The 17,532-nt window shown below is 39.1% G+C and overlaps 1 protein-coding gene across 2 annotated transcripts in view; it reads left to right on the forward strand.

Annotated features, from left to right (window-relative positions):
- Positions 1 to 17,532, forward strand: part of SYDE2 (synapse defective Rho GTPase homolog 2) — a 48,520-nt gene that overhangs the window by 23,980 nt on the left and 7,008 nt on the right. For both annotated transcript variants that reach the window (XM_087719360.1, XM_087719361.1), the window contains exons 4-6: positions 2,186 to 2,312; positions 11,610 to 11,791; positions 16,424 to 16,655. In XM_087719360.1, the coding sequence (XP_087575486.1) occupies positions 2,186 to 2,312; positions 11,610 to 11,791; positions 16,424 to 16,655 (541 nt within the window). The remainder of the gene's footprint in view (positions 1 to 2,185; positions 2,313 to 11,609; positions 11,792 to 16,423; positions 16,656 to 17,532) is intronic.

The raw sequence follows: 17,532 nt of genomic DNA on the forward strand, positions 1-17,532 counted from the left end.
TATAAAGATATATGCAGAATATGCACATCTGGGGTTAAAAATACAAGTGGGTAACAGAGTCCAGGAACACCCACAAATCTCACCCCAGTATTCAGCAAATGGGTATCACTGGACATCTTTATGCACAAAGATTTCCTATTATGGGAAAGTTCAATGCCTTGTATTTAAGCCTTTTAGATCTCAGGTTTTAAATGCAGCTAGATTTTAAATGTGCTTTACCTTGTCCCTTCGATCATAAGAATGTAGTGCTTTTAAGGACCATTAATCTAGAAATTTCCAAAAGGAGATTGAAAAAAATAACAAAAGTCTAGCAAATATATTGTGGTTGAAGTTTTTGTGGACTGGGCTCTGGACAAAAATGTAATAAATGAGTTAGTATTTGAAGTACCATAATACTCTTTGGTATTTAATGTTGATGACTAAAGCTTTTTTATACTGCTTTAGTTTATATTACAAAAGAATTATTTATCCAACTTCTCCATTTGTTAGAGAAAATGTAATCCTGAATTTCAAGTAGCATGTAAACATTTAGTTCTGGTTTAGACTCTATCACTGTAACAGGATGCATTTATATGAGAAATATTTGGATTAAAAAAAATACCAGATATATTCCATGTCTCACTCTCTTACATTGCATTGTGCAGTAACAATGCTTCACCCTACAACTGAAATAATTCATTTGTAATAATGAAGCATCTAAAAGAGTGAGTGATACACATAGTGTGTACATGAGGTGCTATTGTTATTAGTTAAATTTCTATTCCAGCTTCCATTAAAAATGCTAAGATAATACAACTTTCTTACTATAACTTATTTTCCCTTTTATGTTAGCTATAATGGAATTGCCTTTTAAAAAACTCTTAAGATTACTTCTACTTTTGCTAGGAAATAAGCGATTTTTCGTGGTATGATTTAGATTTTTAAAAAATTTTGTGCTGAAACTATGTTGGTCCATTCTTTAAAGCATATATATTCCTAATCAGAAGAGCCTTTTAAATGTTTTACTGCTAGCAAATTGCCTGCCCATGATTTCTTGACATGTGATATTTGGCTGTACCATGCAGAAGAAAAATATTTGCTTCTATAAAAACAGACAAAACATCTTTGTAAGTCCAAATTGCACTAAATGCATCACCATAATTTAATTAATATGGATAATTTATTATTTAAAAGATAATAGTACAGTGTATCCTTTTCCATTTTCTGACTGTAAGAATAACTATATCAGGAGTGCTGCATTGAGGGGATAAAAACTGGGTTTGCAGTTTTTAGCAACTAATGGTTTATTTAACCTCAGTTTATTAAACAACCCAGAAACATCTAGATCCCACAACACTCTAACCTATAAATCATATTTTACAGCTCACCCTCAGTGCAGACAACACTTTATATAGGAAAGAGTCCATCCTCATTTCAAGATGCAGGCTTCTGTATTTCAAAGTGAGTGTCGATGGAGATTCCCAATCATCAAGGTCATGGTTGTCCCAAGGGTGCTTTTCCAAAGGCAACTAGGCATTCTTGGAGGTTTTTTTCCTTGAAAATGTTTTGCTTCTCATCCAAGAAGCTTCTTGAGTTCTGAAGAACTGAATTGAGAACTGAAGAAGCTTCTTGGATAAGAAGCAAAACATTTTCAAGGAACAAACCAACAAAGTCCAGTTGCTTTTTGAACATCACATTTGATTCAAAATGATTATCCCTGAGAAAGCCCCTCTATGACATTTTTCCTTGACTTCTTGGGAAAGGATTCTAATAGAGTAGGCAGGTAGACTCTACTAGGGTAGATAATGCGAGATGGAGCTAACCCATCAGTTTGATGACTAGGACTGAATGTAAAGTCCCTGTGAAAGCTTACAAACTCTAAGCTTTTGTGGTAAATATGGATAAACTTTGGTCTCGTCCTATTATACCACTCTATTCATTGCAATTAAAATAGCTATTTCCTCTCCATTACCACAGTTATTTAGCACAGTCAATATGCTTAATGCAACATGGATAATTTTGCTTTATTCTGATAAAGATTTTATTTCATACAGGTTTTCCTTCTAATCCTTTTAGAGTCTTTTATGGACATCTTGGTATATTGAGTACAAAGATACTTAAGATTGCATTTCTGTTGAATATTTGATTTATATTTTTATATTAAACTAAATGATGTTGCTCTGTAAGATTTATATTTTATTTCTAGGTTGTAGGGCTCTACCGTTTATGTGGGTCGGCAGCTGTGAAGAAAGAACTCCGAGAGGCATTTGAGAAGGATAGCAAAGCAGTTACTCTATGTGAAACTCAGTACCCAGATATAAATGTGATAACAGGTAACAAATTTGCTTTTTATAGAAGGATAAATAAATGCTCAGAATGCCATTGGGGTTTTATTGTGCAGTGTATCATATAAGTTAATATTAAAGGACGTTTTTAACAAATAATGTCCTAAAATCAAGACTTTTGAACTAATATCTGCCCACTGTGGAAATGTTTGGAAATGTTGGAAATGTTTATTCCATTTGTATGCCGCCCTATTCCCGAGGGACTCAGGGCGGCTAACAAACAAAGGTGGAAGGGAATACAAACAACAAAACAAAAAGACAAACAAGTTAAAAACAAAGCAACAGTCGCAACAATTCAAGTGGGGCTGGGAACTCATCAGCCCCAGGCCTGCCAGAACAGCCAGGTCTTAATGGCTTTGCGGAAAGCCTGAAGGGTGGTGAGGGTCCAGATCTCCACGGGGAGATCGTTCCAGAGGGCCGGAGCAGCCACAGAGAAGGCCCCCCCCCGAGGGGTCGACAGTCGACATTGGCTAGCAGATGGTATTCGGAGGAGGCCTAATCTGTGGGATCTAATTGGTCATAATTGGAAACCTTGTCACTAAATGCAAGGTGAGGGTATATTTAACTTTGTAAGAACAATATTGTCAGTTTTGATATAGATTCAGTTTTGTTCTGGATTCTGGAATAATTTTGGTTCCAGATGAGTGCTGGCTGGAGAATTCTGGAGGTTGAAGTCCACATGTCTTAAAATTGCCAAGGTTGAGAAATGCTGTCCTAGATTCTAGTCAATATGTATGAATGGAACCTAAGCATGGGTACATTGAAAAAAGCATGGCAAGTGCTTTATTGTATCTACTAGTATAGTACAACCTTTATTGTCATTGTACATCATATATACAACATAATTGGTTATACTGTCAGTATATTCATAGCTTAATAAAAAAACTGGGCAACAATTACTATTCAACGGCTACCACATCTTGATATAAAGGCTAAATCAGCTGTAAGGGTCTTATGAAACTCTTTTTTAATGAAAGTGGGAATTTTTTTACATTTCACTGAAAACAGAAATTCTAAAGGCATGAACCAATGACCCATCTGATTTCAGTTGCCAACCCCAGTACACTGATGGGAAACTTGTCTGAACGTAGCTTCTTTATGATATATGCTGTGGATCCCCTCAATCAAAGCCTTCTCTGCTGTGGCCCCGCCCTTTGGAGCACCCACCCTCCTGATTTTCCATAAGAGCGTGGAGACCTGGCTCTGCCAGTTGGCTTGGGGCCTTGATGGGGGAATTTCACGCTGAAGGTGGTTGATCAACTAATAGCAGTCTCCATCTCACTCCCTGTATATTCTCTCTTCTTCCCCATCTTTAGTTATAGTTTGTATTTAATTGCCGTTTCGATGTGATTTTATACATTTATGGTTTCATTTTAATGTTGTAAGCCAGCCAAAGTCACCTTGTGGTGAGATGGGTGGCATACAAATTTAATATATAATATTAATATATGTATAACCTTTCCTTTCTTCACCCAAGGTTCTGACCTTGGATTGCTTAAAACGTGCAGGGTAGACAAAGCTAGAGAGGAGAAAAGATGGTTGCTTTAGGGCTCCAAATGTGGCTTTTCCCTCTCCCCAGTTCCAAACTGGACATTGTCTGAGGGTGGCAGCTGAACATGTAGGTTTCTTCATATTTATTTTAAATCTGGGAAATGAGCTTGCTCTACTGAACAAATAAACTAGTGTACATTTTCTTCCATTCTCTTCTTTTGAAACCAACGTAAGCTTTGTATAAATCCAAATTACATTTTTGGTCAAGAGTTTTCTTGGAGCTATGAATTTATGGAATATAGGAAAAGCTTTTGAGAACTTCTTTTACATCTGGCAATAAGGATGGAATTTATTATTTCCCTGAGATAATTAACATATCAGCTATGTACACACTGAAAAAATTGTACATGTTTGTATTATCTACTCTCTTATAAATCAGAAGGGTAAAATGTAAATAATTCTATTCCATATTATGCCCCAAACAGCTTCCCTGCCCTTTGTCATAGGTTTGCAGGAGTCTTTCTTAAATATTTATTGTAATTGAGTCTTTGCAGTAGTATGTTTCTTTTTTCAAAAAAAGTATACATTCTTGGCTTCTTATGCAAGAGAGTTAATTATGTCTTTCATTTGAAATGTTTGGACTGTTGAATGCCATTGCTTATGCGCCTCAAAAATATTCAAGAGATGTTAGAGAGTTCATAGGTGTGCAGAGGTTCTAAAGGCCTTGGGGGTAGAAACATCTCAATAGGATTTTGCACAGTACAAAACAGAAGTGGGTGCTTGTGCAGCAGGCAAGAAACAGGTGGAGGATCTGCACCCTTAAGGAGAGAACTCTACCCAAAAACATTTTGTTACACATTCTAAAGTATCACCCCCAGTATAGATGAATAGAAATATGGGGATACCATCTTGAATCATGTGCTAAACCTTCTCAGTGGTTTTATACGTTGTCGCACAGTTGAATAAAATAGAATTTATAACTTCCTTTTTAAGGAAAATTCCTGTTTTACACTTCTTGGATGACAAGAAGGTCTCCAGAATGGAATTTCCTGTGGGGATGGACAGTTTCAAGCAACGTTGTTTGAATTACAGCTGTTTTGGAATTAGAAAGTCTCTTGCCTTCTTTCCTCTTTTCCTTTGAGCGGTTACAGCTGCTTTTATTTATATGCACAGAGTCTGAATTGTAGTGTTCCCCATAAAGAGTTTTGCTGTCTTAGAACAAGCATTCATCCTTAGAGCTAGTATCCTATTTTCATCAGTGACCATGTCCTTTGCCTCTGTTATTCACCTCTGAACATGATAGAGTTGCAAGTAGGTAACAACTCTTGATATATAAGCCTTTAAAAAAGCCCTGTAGTCTAATGGTCATCATGTAATCTGTGAGGTTAAGCACAATTATTTTTGTGCTTTGAAACCACAACATTAAGGAGAGCCTTCTCCTTAAGGAGAGCCTTCTCTGCTGCTGCCCCGACCCTATGGAACGAGCTCCCCATGGAGATCCGCACCCCGACCCTATGGAACGAGCTCCCCATGGAGATCCGCACCCTCACCACGATCCAGACCTTCCGCGCAGCCCTCAAGATCTGGCTCTCCCAGCAGGCCTGGGAATAGGTTTCCAATCACCCGCCCGAGTGTTTGATTGCTGAATGAAAGTTGTGTTTTATTAATTTTCTTTTGTTCACCAATTGTTTTGTTTTGACCTTGCACTTCCCCTCCCCTGTGGTTGTAAGCCGCCCTGAGTCCCCTCAGGGAAAAGGGCGGCATATAAATCCCAATAAAACCATAAAAACCATAAAAACCATTAAAACATTTGACCCAGTCCAGTCACTGCAGGTCTTCCTATCCCTACAGCAAAATAGGATTTTGTAGCTGAGAATGGGTAAAAATAATACATTTTCTGGCTGCCACACAGCTTGTTAATATATGACTATTGAATTGTTAATCTTGTCTTGTAAATCTTCAAAGTCCATTATTTATGGTTTATTTGGGGCATGTAGCAATGGAGGGATAGTTTTATATAGTAGCAAGAATAGAAACTGGAATCAGCTTCTGAGTTTCATGTCCTAAAAACCTCAGCTTTCAAGTTTAAAAAGCTACCTCTCAGTCATCATTAATCTTAGTTTCCCAAACGGCACTTGTTTAAAGTTCAGAAACTGGAACGAGTTGATTTGATTATTTATTTGTCATAGCAAGTGGAATTCTGCTCTTTGCTAAGAATGCCAAGGAATCAGACTTTTCCCCAACTTCAAAGCTGCAGGTGACACCAAAGTATGAATCCTGTTCAGGGGTGGGTTTCTCGCCCCGTTCCAACCAGTTCGATTGGAACGGGGCCGGCGGCGTCCTCGTGCACGCGCGCAGTGCACGCATGCGTACTAGCATCTATGTGATGCTCCAGCTGCTCCTGGAGGATCGCGCAGGTGTTGTATGCGTCCTGCGCATGCGTGGAAGCGCAGAACTCATCAAAACCAGGTAAGGAGCGTGGGCGGGCGGGCCCTTTGCCGTTCCCGGAAGTTACTTACTTCCGGGTTCGCCGACCAATCGGTTCGCGGGGACCGCCGCGAACCGGTTGAAACCCACCCCTGCTCCTGTTCTTAGAATACATCTCCAACTTGGGCGAGTAAGGAGAAAAATATCTCTGCTGATCTAATTAAAATGAGCACTGTTGGAGAATGGACATGTCAGTATTTACATTTGTAAAGGTTAGGGTAGTATAATATTAGATTTTTGTTTTGTCTGCTATCCTAATAGAGTTTTGAATCAGATTGAGCAGTGGCGTCTAAATATTGAGGAATGTCTTTCAAAGGGCACTTTATTGAAAGAGAAGCACCTTGTTAAGAGATTTGCATATCTCTAATAAAGTAATAGGCATTGTTCTAGTAATTTGCCAATCTTCAGAATTCCTCTTCGGTGAAAAATCACTTAACATTTTCCTTTTAAAGTCAAATACTTTTTCAAGTCTGTGTCTCAAAGGTTACTTTTCTTCCTCTTCCTCTTTTGGAGATCTATTCTGTTGCTAAGGAAATGCACATTTAATTATTAAACTTTGCCTCGGAAATATTTCTGTGGCTGGCACTGGCTTACAGTGAAAATGCACATGTCATTCAGAATAATGTGCCTTAGCAAATTTAGCAGCTGGCTGATTTCTGATATTTCTGCATCGTGTCTGCTTCCAGCCATGTGAACTCTCTCGTAGTAAAGTATACCGTATAGTTGACAGTTCAGTGGGTTAGAAAAATGAGAAATTAATTAGGTGGATTGGAGAAGTATGCGTTTTCTCTCATTATTGCCTATATTCTGTGCCAGCGATGGTTGGAACAAGAAAAATAAAGCTGTCAGGATATGCCAGTCCATAAAAAATAGCTGCCCTCTTTTAAAGGGTCTCTAAAAGGAGAACAGTGTAGGGTCAGAAGGCTGACAATTTGTTTCATAGAGGAATGAAGCGAGAGAAAGTGTTTTGAAAAGGAAAGACCAGGTGACTTGATTGCAGAGCTCAGTGTGGCTCCTGTGAAAAAACATTCCAGAAGTGCCTTCTTATTGAGTACTTTTAAAAATGCATAGCAGACTCATTTCCTCTTACTTAGATATTTTGTGCTGTCTCGGAGCAGCTCCTTTGCTCGGAAGATAGCAAAACTCGTTCGTGATTAGTTCCCCTACTCCTATGCTTCAAAATATTGAAAGCCCAGAAGTGTTATTTACAAGTATTTGATCCTGCTGTTGATTTAAGCCTTTCCTAAATTGGGATCGTCTGAACCAGAGGTGTCCAATCTTGGCAACCTTAAAACTTGTGAACTTTAACTTCCAGAATTCCCCAGCCAGCATTCTGCAAATATAAGTCCTCAGGTCTTAAAAGTTGCCAAGGTTGGATACAGAGGTGGGTTCCTACCAGTTCGCACCTATTCGGTAGAACCGGTTCGTCAAATCTACCGAACCGGTTAGAAGAGGTTCCACCAGTGGACCCGGAAAGCAGGCCACGCCTACAGAAGAGGTTCCAAAATCTTTTGAAACCCACCACTGGTCCTTGGATATGATTATAATACACTATCATGCTCATATTTATAAAACTCAGTTCCTCTGTGAAAGTTAAGGGTGACTACTGCATTTGTGGTGCAATCAGAACATTGCGTGTGTTGAAGTTGTTTTAACGCAAACCAAAGATGCCTTTTAAAAAACAAGTTTACATCCTATTCTTATGCATGCCAGTGCTGTGTGAGAGGTAATTTAAGGTGGTTTGACAAGTGTCGTCGGCATCTTCATATCCAGTCACATGGGCGGCAAGCCACTCCCATCTAGTCACATGGGCGGAAAGCCACTCCCAGAAAGGAGGCCACACCCACAGAGTAGGTTCGAACAATTTTTGAAACCCACCATTGGTTGGATACCTCTGAATTAAATGTTTGGGTTTTAGTACATCTGGAGATTGTCGAGGGAAAGGCTGGTTTATATTGCCGATTTGTGGACAATCTTTCCTTGAAATACTTAGACAAAAAAGCAGTGTTTTTAACGTGCAAGATTCTGAGGGTGACACTGAAATTTTGTAGTCCCAGTAACTTTCTGAACCCCCCTCTCTATGAAGAGTAGAAATGGAGCCCCTTGCTTTAATCTTAAAAAGTCTGTTCTTTAACAGAGTCTTCAATTAACACAATTCACATTACAGTTGGGTCATAGGGTAAGATTTGTGGTAGGCACACTGAGTCTTGCAACAAGTCTTGCTTTGTTAAGAAAAATTCAACAGTGGTATTTCTGTCATGGTTTGGGGATTAACAAGGCCTTTATTTGCCAGATACTTAAATTGGTATCTCAGCTTCCTACTTTCAGCTCTTTGTTTTCATTCTGTATTAAACAGTACAATTTATTAAGGCTCAGCTTATGTTCGGTGGCTTGCATGAGCAAAATGGGAGCAAAGCAATTAAAATCTGAGTTTAGATTTTAATAGTTCAGGAAAACAAAAATATCCGTGTCTTGACATTTTATAGCCCAAAGTGTAGCAAGGGATTGTAGAGATTCCTGAAATAAACAGGGTGTTGTAGTTTAAACTGCACAAAGCTTGTGTTGCTTTGCCTATGATGGTGGTGGGCAACTTTGGAGAGGTTGAGGAGGTGCAAAATCAGCGACTCAGACTTTCAAGTAAACATGCGATGCCTTCTAGTAATAGGGAAGAAGCAGTCAATTAATTCAATTTATTTTGATCAAAATCAGATTTTAAAAAAAGATAAAGGGACACTTAACAATGTAAAAAGTAGCTTGAAGAGACCTCCAGAACTATATTGCTCATAGGACCTGAAGTCATTTACCTAGTGATGTTATTGGCTACCTTTTAAAACATCTGTGTGTAGTAAAAGTGTTATTATCCAATTAAAATAAAGGAATATAACATTTGCAGTTTGATATCTGAGAAGAAATGAGACTGCTTCCACTACTGTGTTTCCCCGAAAATGAGACAGGGTCTTATTTCCTTTTGACCCCTGAATTAAGCACTTGGCCTTATTTTTGGGGAGGTCTTATTATTTTTGAGGTGCAGGTGAGGCAAGCATGGTCACCTCATGGATGCTGCTGTGTTGCAATATTTTCAGGGGGGGGGCTTATTTTAGTGCATGCGCTCAAAAGCCCGATTGGGCTTATTATCCAGGGAGGTCTTTTTTTCTGGAGAACAGGGTATCAGAGTAAAAGGGAAGGTTGGGTTCAGCAGGATCAATATTAATCTCTGTTCCCATCCTTACTCAGATTTTTCTGAATTAAAAGGCTGTGATTCAATTCAGTTTTGAATTCTCCCCTAATTTAATCTCTTTTAAAAAAAAACAAAAAACAGACAATAGACAAAGAGGTAGACCGTTTTTAAAAATCTGACTTGGTTTGTTATGTTTCCATCAAGAACAGTTTTTCAAATGTTAAGGGAACAAGCAAAGTAATATATTTTTTTCACTTGATAAGATCTATTCCAGGGTCCCCGATCTGTGGACCATGGACCAATACCAGGCCATGGCCTATGAGCAACCGGGCTGCATGATGATGGACCAGTGTGCACATGCATGCATGCTCACAGCCCAACTCATACAAGCAGCTGGCTAGCCATTCACAGCCGCCCCACTTGCACAAATGGCGGGCATGTGCACAAACTCACACAAAGGAAGCCATGTCCGCACATGCATGCACCTTCCCCTTGCACAAAACTATCCCCTCTTCCCCCCTCTCCCTTTGCGCTGGGCCACCATCCCGGAAAGGTCTGTTATGCTTCTTTTAGCTTTTGGAGGAGGGAACTAGTTGTGGTGTTTATGTCTGTGTGTATTTACTCAATTTGTACAGCCACCTACCTCAAATATGTAATTCAAGGGGCTAGCAATGTTTAACAACAAAATAAAAACATTATAATAAATCAATATATAACATAAGCTGCCGCTGAGATTTAAAAAAAATACCAGCCAATCATAATTAACATAACCAGGATGTGGGCTCAACTGTGCCTCCTTTTACTTTCACCTATTTTGCTGTTTTACTTTTAACAAGTCTACTGCTTGCTTGGATTTGAATGCCTCAGTATAACATTTATTTATTAATCTAATTTATATAGCTGCCCATCTCAGAAACATGTGACTTTGAGCAGCATGCAACAAAAATAAAACAAATACTTAAAATAATTATCATAAATATATGCCCACCTTCAATTAAGGTCTACACATGGCATTTGAGCGTCCTCCTCCACAGAAAACTTAATTTAATGGAAATTAAATTAAGTAAATCCAACACACATGACTTATTCCCCATATAGTTAACAATGCCAAACTTCTGTTAAATTAAAATTGCTAATCTATTGCAACTGTTGGGGATCATGTGCATGATAGCAAAGCAAAAGCAGATTTACATACCACTTTTTAGTGCTTTACAGCACTCTCTAAGCGGTTTACAGTGTCAACATATTGCCCCCAACAATCTCAGTCCTCATTTTACCAACCTCGGAAAGATGGAAGGCTGAGTCAACCTTGAACCACTCAGAATCGAACTCTTGGAGTGGGGAATGAGCTAGACTGCAGGACTGCATTCTAACCACTGCGCCATTACAGCTCTTGAAATCTGAGAGGGACTGCATTTGATTCAAGAACTACCGGTATACCTTAGAGCGGCTTGCACAATTTGTAGAGAAGACAGGGTCAGGCTGATAAATTAAAAAGGAAGGTGGGCTACAAACGAATAGCTTGGGTATTTTCAATGCTGAATGCATTGAGGTTTTTTTTAAATGCCACTGGGCTGCATATGGCAGGAACTAGAGTGGATGAGGTATGTGTGAACAGAAGGAAGTTAAGACATTGCAACAGAGAGGGCCAGCATCTTTGTCCTGAATGTCCAGTTCCGAATTTTTGTTTTAAATGACATGAGACACAGTGGAATTAACATATGTAAATAAGAATCAATAAAACATTTGCAACAGTTCTGAGCCGGGGACAGAACAACCTACATTCTCTTGTGGTTGTGACTACTTAGAACATTCTGATAAAATGTTAAGTGTATTAAAATTTAGAAGTGATGTAATGCTATGATTGCTATTCCCAGTAAAGTTTTATATTAATTTTGGCATTTCCTTTAAGGAGCACACAACATAGATAGAATAAAAAAAACAAGAACTAACATTTAGAGCTATAAATGATTTTCAGATTTGACACACACGCACACATATTGTGCATGTGTGTCTCCAAGCTACCCAATTTTGAGATAATTTCTGCATGAGCACTATTGATTGTCCTGCTGAAATGTGATTCACTGATAAATTCATTACACTTTGTTTTCCCTGCATGTCTTGTTTAGGTATCCTCAAAGATTATTTAAGGGAGTTGCCTTCTCCATTGATAACTAAACAACTTTATGAAGCAGTATTGGATGCCATGGTAAAAAGACCTTTGAAAATGACAGCAAATGGATGTGAAAACGATTGTAATGATTCAGAATACACAATGGCTCTCTTGGATTGCCTGCCAGAAGTGGAGAAAGTAAGTATTTGTTAACCCAATGAACTACTGCATGGCTTAAGGCAGTGGTCCCCAGCCTTTGTGGCTTGGTAGCCTAGCTGTGGGGATGAGGGGAATTGGTTCTCGCCAGCAGCGGGCCAGCACCCATGCATTCTAATGCCGCTTGCAACAGTTGAGTTGCACCCATGCATGCTCTGGCTAGCTGCTTGTGGGGCCCAGTTCCGAATAGGCTAGTGATCCCCAACCTTTGCGGCTTGGCCTGGCTGGGAGGAGGAGAGGAGAACTGGACCATTGCGCTGGAGTGGCCCAGTTGCCAATAGGTCACCGCCCAGTAGTGAGCTGCAGCCCAGAGGTTTGGGAATCCTAGCTTAAGGAGTACAGGTCAATCCTCGACTTCCAACCATTTTCATTTGGTGACTGCTTGAAGTTACAAATTTACTGAAAAAAAGTGACTTATGATCAGTTTTCATGCTTATGAAAATCACCATTTGTAATCTTCCCAGCCAGCCTCCGAGAAGCAGTCAATGTGGAAAGCCATATTCGTGTAACAACCTCACAATTCACTTAACAACTGCAGTGATTCACTTAACAACTGTGCAAAAAAGTTCATAAATGGGGCAAAACTCACTTAACAACTGTCTTGCTTAGCAATAGAAATGTTGAGTTCATTTGTGGTCGTAAGTCAAGGACTACCTGTATCACTTTCACTTTATCCCTTCTTTTTCCCTCTTCAGAATAAAACTTTGGCTTGACTTCCAGTGACTTCAGCTAAGTTGGCTCAATGAATTGACTCACAAGATGTTAAAACCACATCAGGGATTCTCAGCATTTGTGATACCATGATCTCCTAAAATAAATATATTTGTGCATCTACCCCTGAATAATAATATAATGATTTCATTGATTAACTGTTATTATTAACAGTTTGGCAAAAATATATCAGTTTTCATTGAAATGATGAATGACATATAAAACCCTCTTTTTCATAGGAAAGATGAATTTCATTTTGATTGCAAACCTGGACTTTATTTTTGAGAAAGCCGCTATGTTCTACATTTATTTTGGATTGATTTTTTTTCTTTTTATAGCAGCAGTTGGAGAAAATGAGGACTCCTCTGTCAGCTTGTTGAGGGAGCCAATTCTGAGCTGGACTTGCATGCCTTTTTGCTGGAGATTGTCAGAATTTGCTTTGATGTTGCTTGTACAAAGCAGCTGTTGGTTTGTCCAGGCTGAATCACAAGAAGTGATCCTAGCTTTGCACATGAAAGCCATTAGAACATATTCAATCTGTTCTATGCCAACCGGGCAGGTTGGCTACCGGCTTGTCCAGGCAGAATAGAAGCAAGTTCTAGCAGTAACATTAGCTTGGCAAAGTCACTTTTTAAGAAGATTTGCTGGAATTATTCTATAATCAAGCCAGTCTATATGTGTATGGCAGAATAGATGCAGCATGAAACTTGCATGCAGTTGCATTGAAAGAAAGGCTACTTAAGTATTCCTTTAAAAAAGATTCACCAGTCTGCCTAACCTTAATCCTTCCAAACCCTCAGTAAGTTGTTTAATTCCCTTCTCCCTAACAAGTAGGAGGAAGTGATGTGAACATGATTTGGGGGCTTTCCCTCGCTGCTATTGTCTGATGCCAGATAAAGGTAGACAGTTTGTATAACCATTTCTCGCCTTGAAATGTTTGCTGCTGCAACTTCCAGGAGAAAAAAAAGAGATAGAGATCAACACCAAAACATTGCCTGAAGCTACTCAGGGTTGCTGTTGATAATAGCAGCTTGGCCCGCAATACACTAACACAGTTGTTCAATTATTGAGGCAAGTTGGATTTCGCTGGTAAATTAGAACAAGGGTTCCGAAATCTACCAAGATCAAGATGCCCGTGATATGGCATGAAAAGTAGCTCGCTTCATTTTATTTTAGTCTTTTGGAGACTGCGTGGCATTTTGTAGCCCAAATCAGAGAGCTTCAGGTGAAGCAAATTGTGAGCTGTCTGTCTGGGGGTTTGAGTTAAGTATGTATGGGTAGAAAAACAAGAAAGTAAAGTTCTGTTGGAGAGATGGAAAGAACAGTGGCCACCAAACAATACGAAGCGGTAGATTCCTCCCACTCCATTTTGGTAAGGCGTCTTATTTTGGAGGCACTTCATTCAACCTCTTTTGTTGATATTAGAAAAGTATAGATATGCTGGAATTGAGGGAAAGAGGCATAATTAGGGTTCAGGACACCATACATTAAATAGGCATGGAGTTATTCCCCCTGATTATGAAAGCTTAATGTTTTAAATGCTTTGGAAGTTAGGCTGAGAATAGGAAGTACCCGCGAGCACCTAAACCAAGGGACACAATCACCTGGAGCCCTTTGCTCCTTTAGCCTGATTGTGCAGGTGACCCTGTTTGTGCAGCCGCTTTTAACTTTGGTGGTAAGCTTATCCAGTACCAGAAATCACAGTTTTTCTGTGTGTTTCCATTATACCACACGGCAAAGAGAAGCGCATGAAAAGGAACATGTGCCTTTAAGGACACCCCACTGGCAAATCTCACCAGGAGTCCAAACTGGGGCAAACCTTATGGATTTGGATTGGAAAGCATTTATCCTGGACAGTGTGGGGAGGAGAGATTTGTTATGCATGTACAAAGCAACGAAATAATCAGATCAGTTTGGTGATAGCAATATGATCTAATGGTTTCTTTGAATCCGATCTCCAACTCACATTTTCTGCACACTGTCAAATAATATAGAAGGATTTCATTCAAAGTTTTTGGTAGAGACAAATGGTTTTCAAGCAAAGTTGAACACTGTGAATACTTAATGAATATTATTAACAATACACCTAGTCCTCAACCATTCATTTAGTGATTGTTCAAAGTTACAATCGGTGCTCATGCTTAACAACTGTCTTGCTTGCCAAGGGAAATTCTGGTTCCAATTGTCATAAATTAAGGACTATCTGTAATGATTTTGATTTGGCAATAATAATTTATTAAATTTGTGTGCTGTCCAACTGCCAGCTACTCTGGACAATACACAAGGTTTTTCTCCTGGCAAGCTACTATTTTCGGGCACCTAAACCTGAAACATGCTCCTTAATTAATTTTATATGGTGTCATAAAATGCTGAACTACAATGTGGAAACTTATTCGTCTGTTGCAGAGAACCTAGTAAAGGAAACCAACTGTAGCCTTTTATGGCCAGGCAGCTAGACAAAACATTTTTCTAAGCAGAGTTGCTTCCCTCAGATCTCACAAAAAGATGGTTTTATTTACCATCAGCATCTCTCCCCTCTTTTCACTATGCTTTATATTTAACCCTAGACATGTTACTTGATCATATATTTCCCTTTCTCAGTAATTTTGGTTATGATAGAGCACTTCATAAATTATTGCTTTCCGCTGATAGCACCCCCCCCCCCAATGTTGGTTAAATTATCTTCTGTCTTTGCATTGGAATGCCAACATAGATTTTATATATGTTTTCACTAGTATGGTATCTTTTTTTTAAAAAAAAGTGATAATTTATTCACCTTGCAATCTGCAATAGCTGTTGCAAATAAAGAGTTCTGTACTTGTACTTACTTGTACTTGACGCCTCTTCACCCATCGTGGGTATAGGCGACTTCCATGGAAATTTGACGCCACTGTCGACAATATGGCATCCATTCCGATGTTGAATCAGGTGGTGCAACCGATATTGTTTAGCCCTAAAAAGGGTTGATTGGAATGGATACGGCGATCCATGGAAGCTGTTTCGGCTGGATATACCTAAGGGGGCGCCAGTCCCAAGGGTCGACAGAGCCCGATTGGTGGGAACGGGGGGCACCACGTGAAGGCCGGGTTGTCGTTTGATAGCTGAGAGGCTTTGCAATAAGCGTATTTTGCGCATCAGCTATCCTTGCCCGCCCAAAATAAAGAGTTATAGATCACAAAAAAGCCCAAAACAAAAGAATCCAATTAGGCTGAGAAAGACTTTTTTCTGAAACTTCAGATGGTCTAATCAGATAATAATTACGAGCTGGATTGTGTGGCGTTCCAATTTTGGTAATGTAGCTTCCTGTGTTCTTAATGAAGTGGTGGGAACATCTTACTATGCTTGTTGGTTTTGGCACAAGAAAAATTACAGTTTCATAGAAAGTTTGCCTGTGACCTCAAAGAACAAAGAAACCAGGGGAAAGGACTCTTTTTTTGCAAGAGAGATGAGCCCCAACCAAATATTTCTAGCCATTTAATTCAGTACCAATTATGGGGCAGTGTGCTATTTAGTTTTATTTAAATGCAGTGCTATTAAATTGGTTCATGGGACTAGGCTGATTGTTAAAGCCTTTCTCCAAGCTGAGGATTGATGTTTTGGGGTGGTTTACGTCCAGGTAAGTATGCAGAAAATTGCAGTTCACTGGCCTTTGCAAAATATTTCCTTAAGGGCATGTATAGAATATTGAGCAGCTGCAAAATCCTCAGATCTGTCTGCTCTTCTGCTTCACAAAAAGGTATTTTTGAAATGTTATCTTAAGTGGACACTGCTAGTGGGCATGAATGACAGTGTTGTGATGGAATTAAAGGAACAGGGCCTTCAATAATATTGCCACTGCCTTTCTTCTTAATTGCATTTTCCCCCTGTGATTAATGAACTAATACCATTCTTCTTTTTCTTTAGGCTACTCTAAAGATGCTCTTGGACCACCTGAAACGGGTGGCTTCATACCATGAAGTAAACAGAATGACTTGCCAGAATTTAGCTGTGTGTTTTGGGCCTGTATTACTTAGTCAGTGGCAGGAAACTACCAGCCACAACAACAGAGTGTTCACTGATTCAGAAGAGCTGGCCAGTGCCTTGGATTTCAAGAAACATATAGAAGTTTTACATTATCTGCTCCAGTTGTGGCCAGGTAAAAAAAAAATCTCACAATGGAGAACATTTAATTTTGTTCAAAGCAATGTATTAATCTGTTGCAGTAAAAGCAGTGGAATCCCTTGCATTGTTCAAACTTTTATTGTAGCATAAACTTAAGACAAATTTATTATGCCATATTATTTATACCTGTTATTATGGCATATCAATTACATTATAACTTTATGCTATTGTAACCATTTTTTCACTTCATAGTTATATAAAGTAATCTCTTGCTAATGTACTCTTTTTCTTTTGCATCTGTTCCAGGCTTATGTTTTTTTCCCTTAAGTTTCTTTAAAATAAAGATGAATGAGATATTTTTTTTTGCACCCATAGTAAGAAAATAAGATCCAGCCATCTTAAACAACTGGAACTGTTCGTTTATTACCAGTGCCCTGAAGCGTCCCCATTGACTTAACTCAAGGACTATACTCATGGCCATTGTCTCTTATGTCCAAAAAGCATCTCTTTCATGAGATTTATTTTCCCCTCCCTTTTTTTGTTTTTACAATTGGGGTCTTCTGCCATTTCCTTCTTTCTCTGCGCTTATTATTGGATGACCTTGGTTCTATCTATAACGTCTCTGAGGCAGATATGTAGGGGTGTAACTTTCGGCCTTGGTTTAACTTCAGCAGCTAATTTTTCAGATAGTTATGAGTAGATTACATGGAACAACTCTTAAGTGTTTTTGGAGCATTTGATCTCTGCTTTAGCAATAGCATCTTCTGGTGGTCAGATGTGTAATGCCACTGTTGTAATGCCAGCTTTACTTTAGCACTTAGCAATCGTGGCACGACAAAACCGCAGTCCACTAAAGCGCGCCCGATTAAAGCGCGTCGCTGACGTCATCAGCAGCGCAACAAAAACGACCA

This window comes from Thamnophis sirtalis, unplaced genomic scaffold (genome assembly GCF_051295495.1).
Source record: "Thamnophis sirtalis isolate CommonGarterSnake01/CBP01778 unplaced genomic scaffold, rThaSir2_p1.2 scaffold_7, whole genome shotgun sequence".
NCBI classification, from domain to species: domain Eukaryota; kingdom Metazoa; phylum Chordata; class Lepidosauria; order Squamata; family Natricidae; genus Thamnophis; species Thamnophis sirtalis.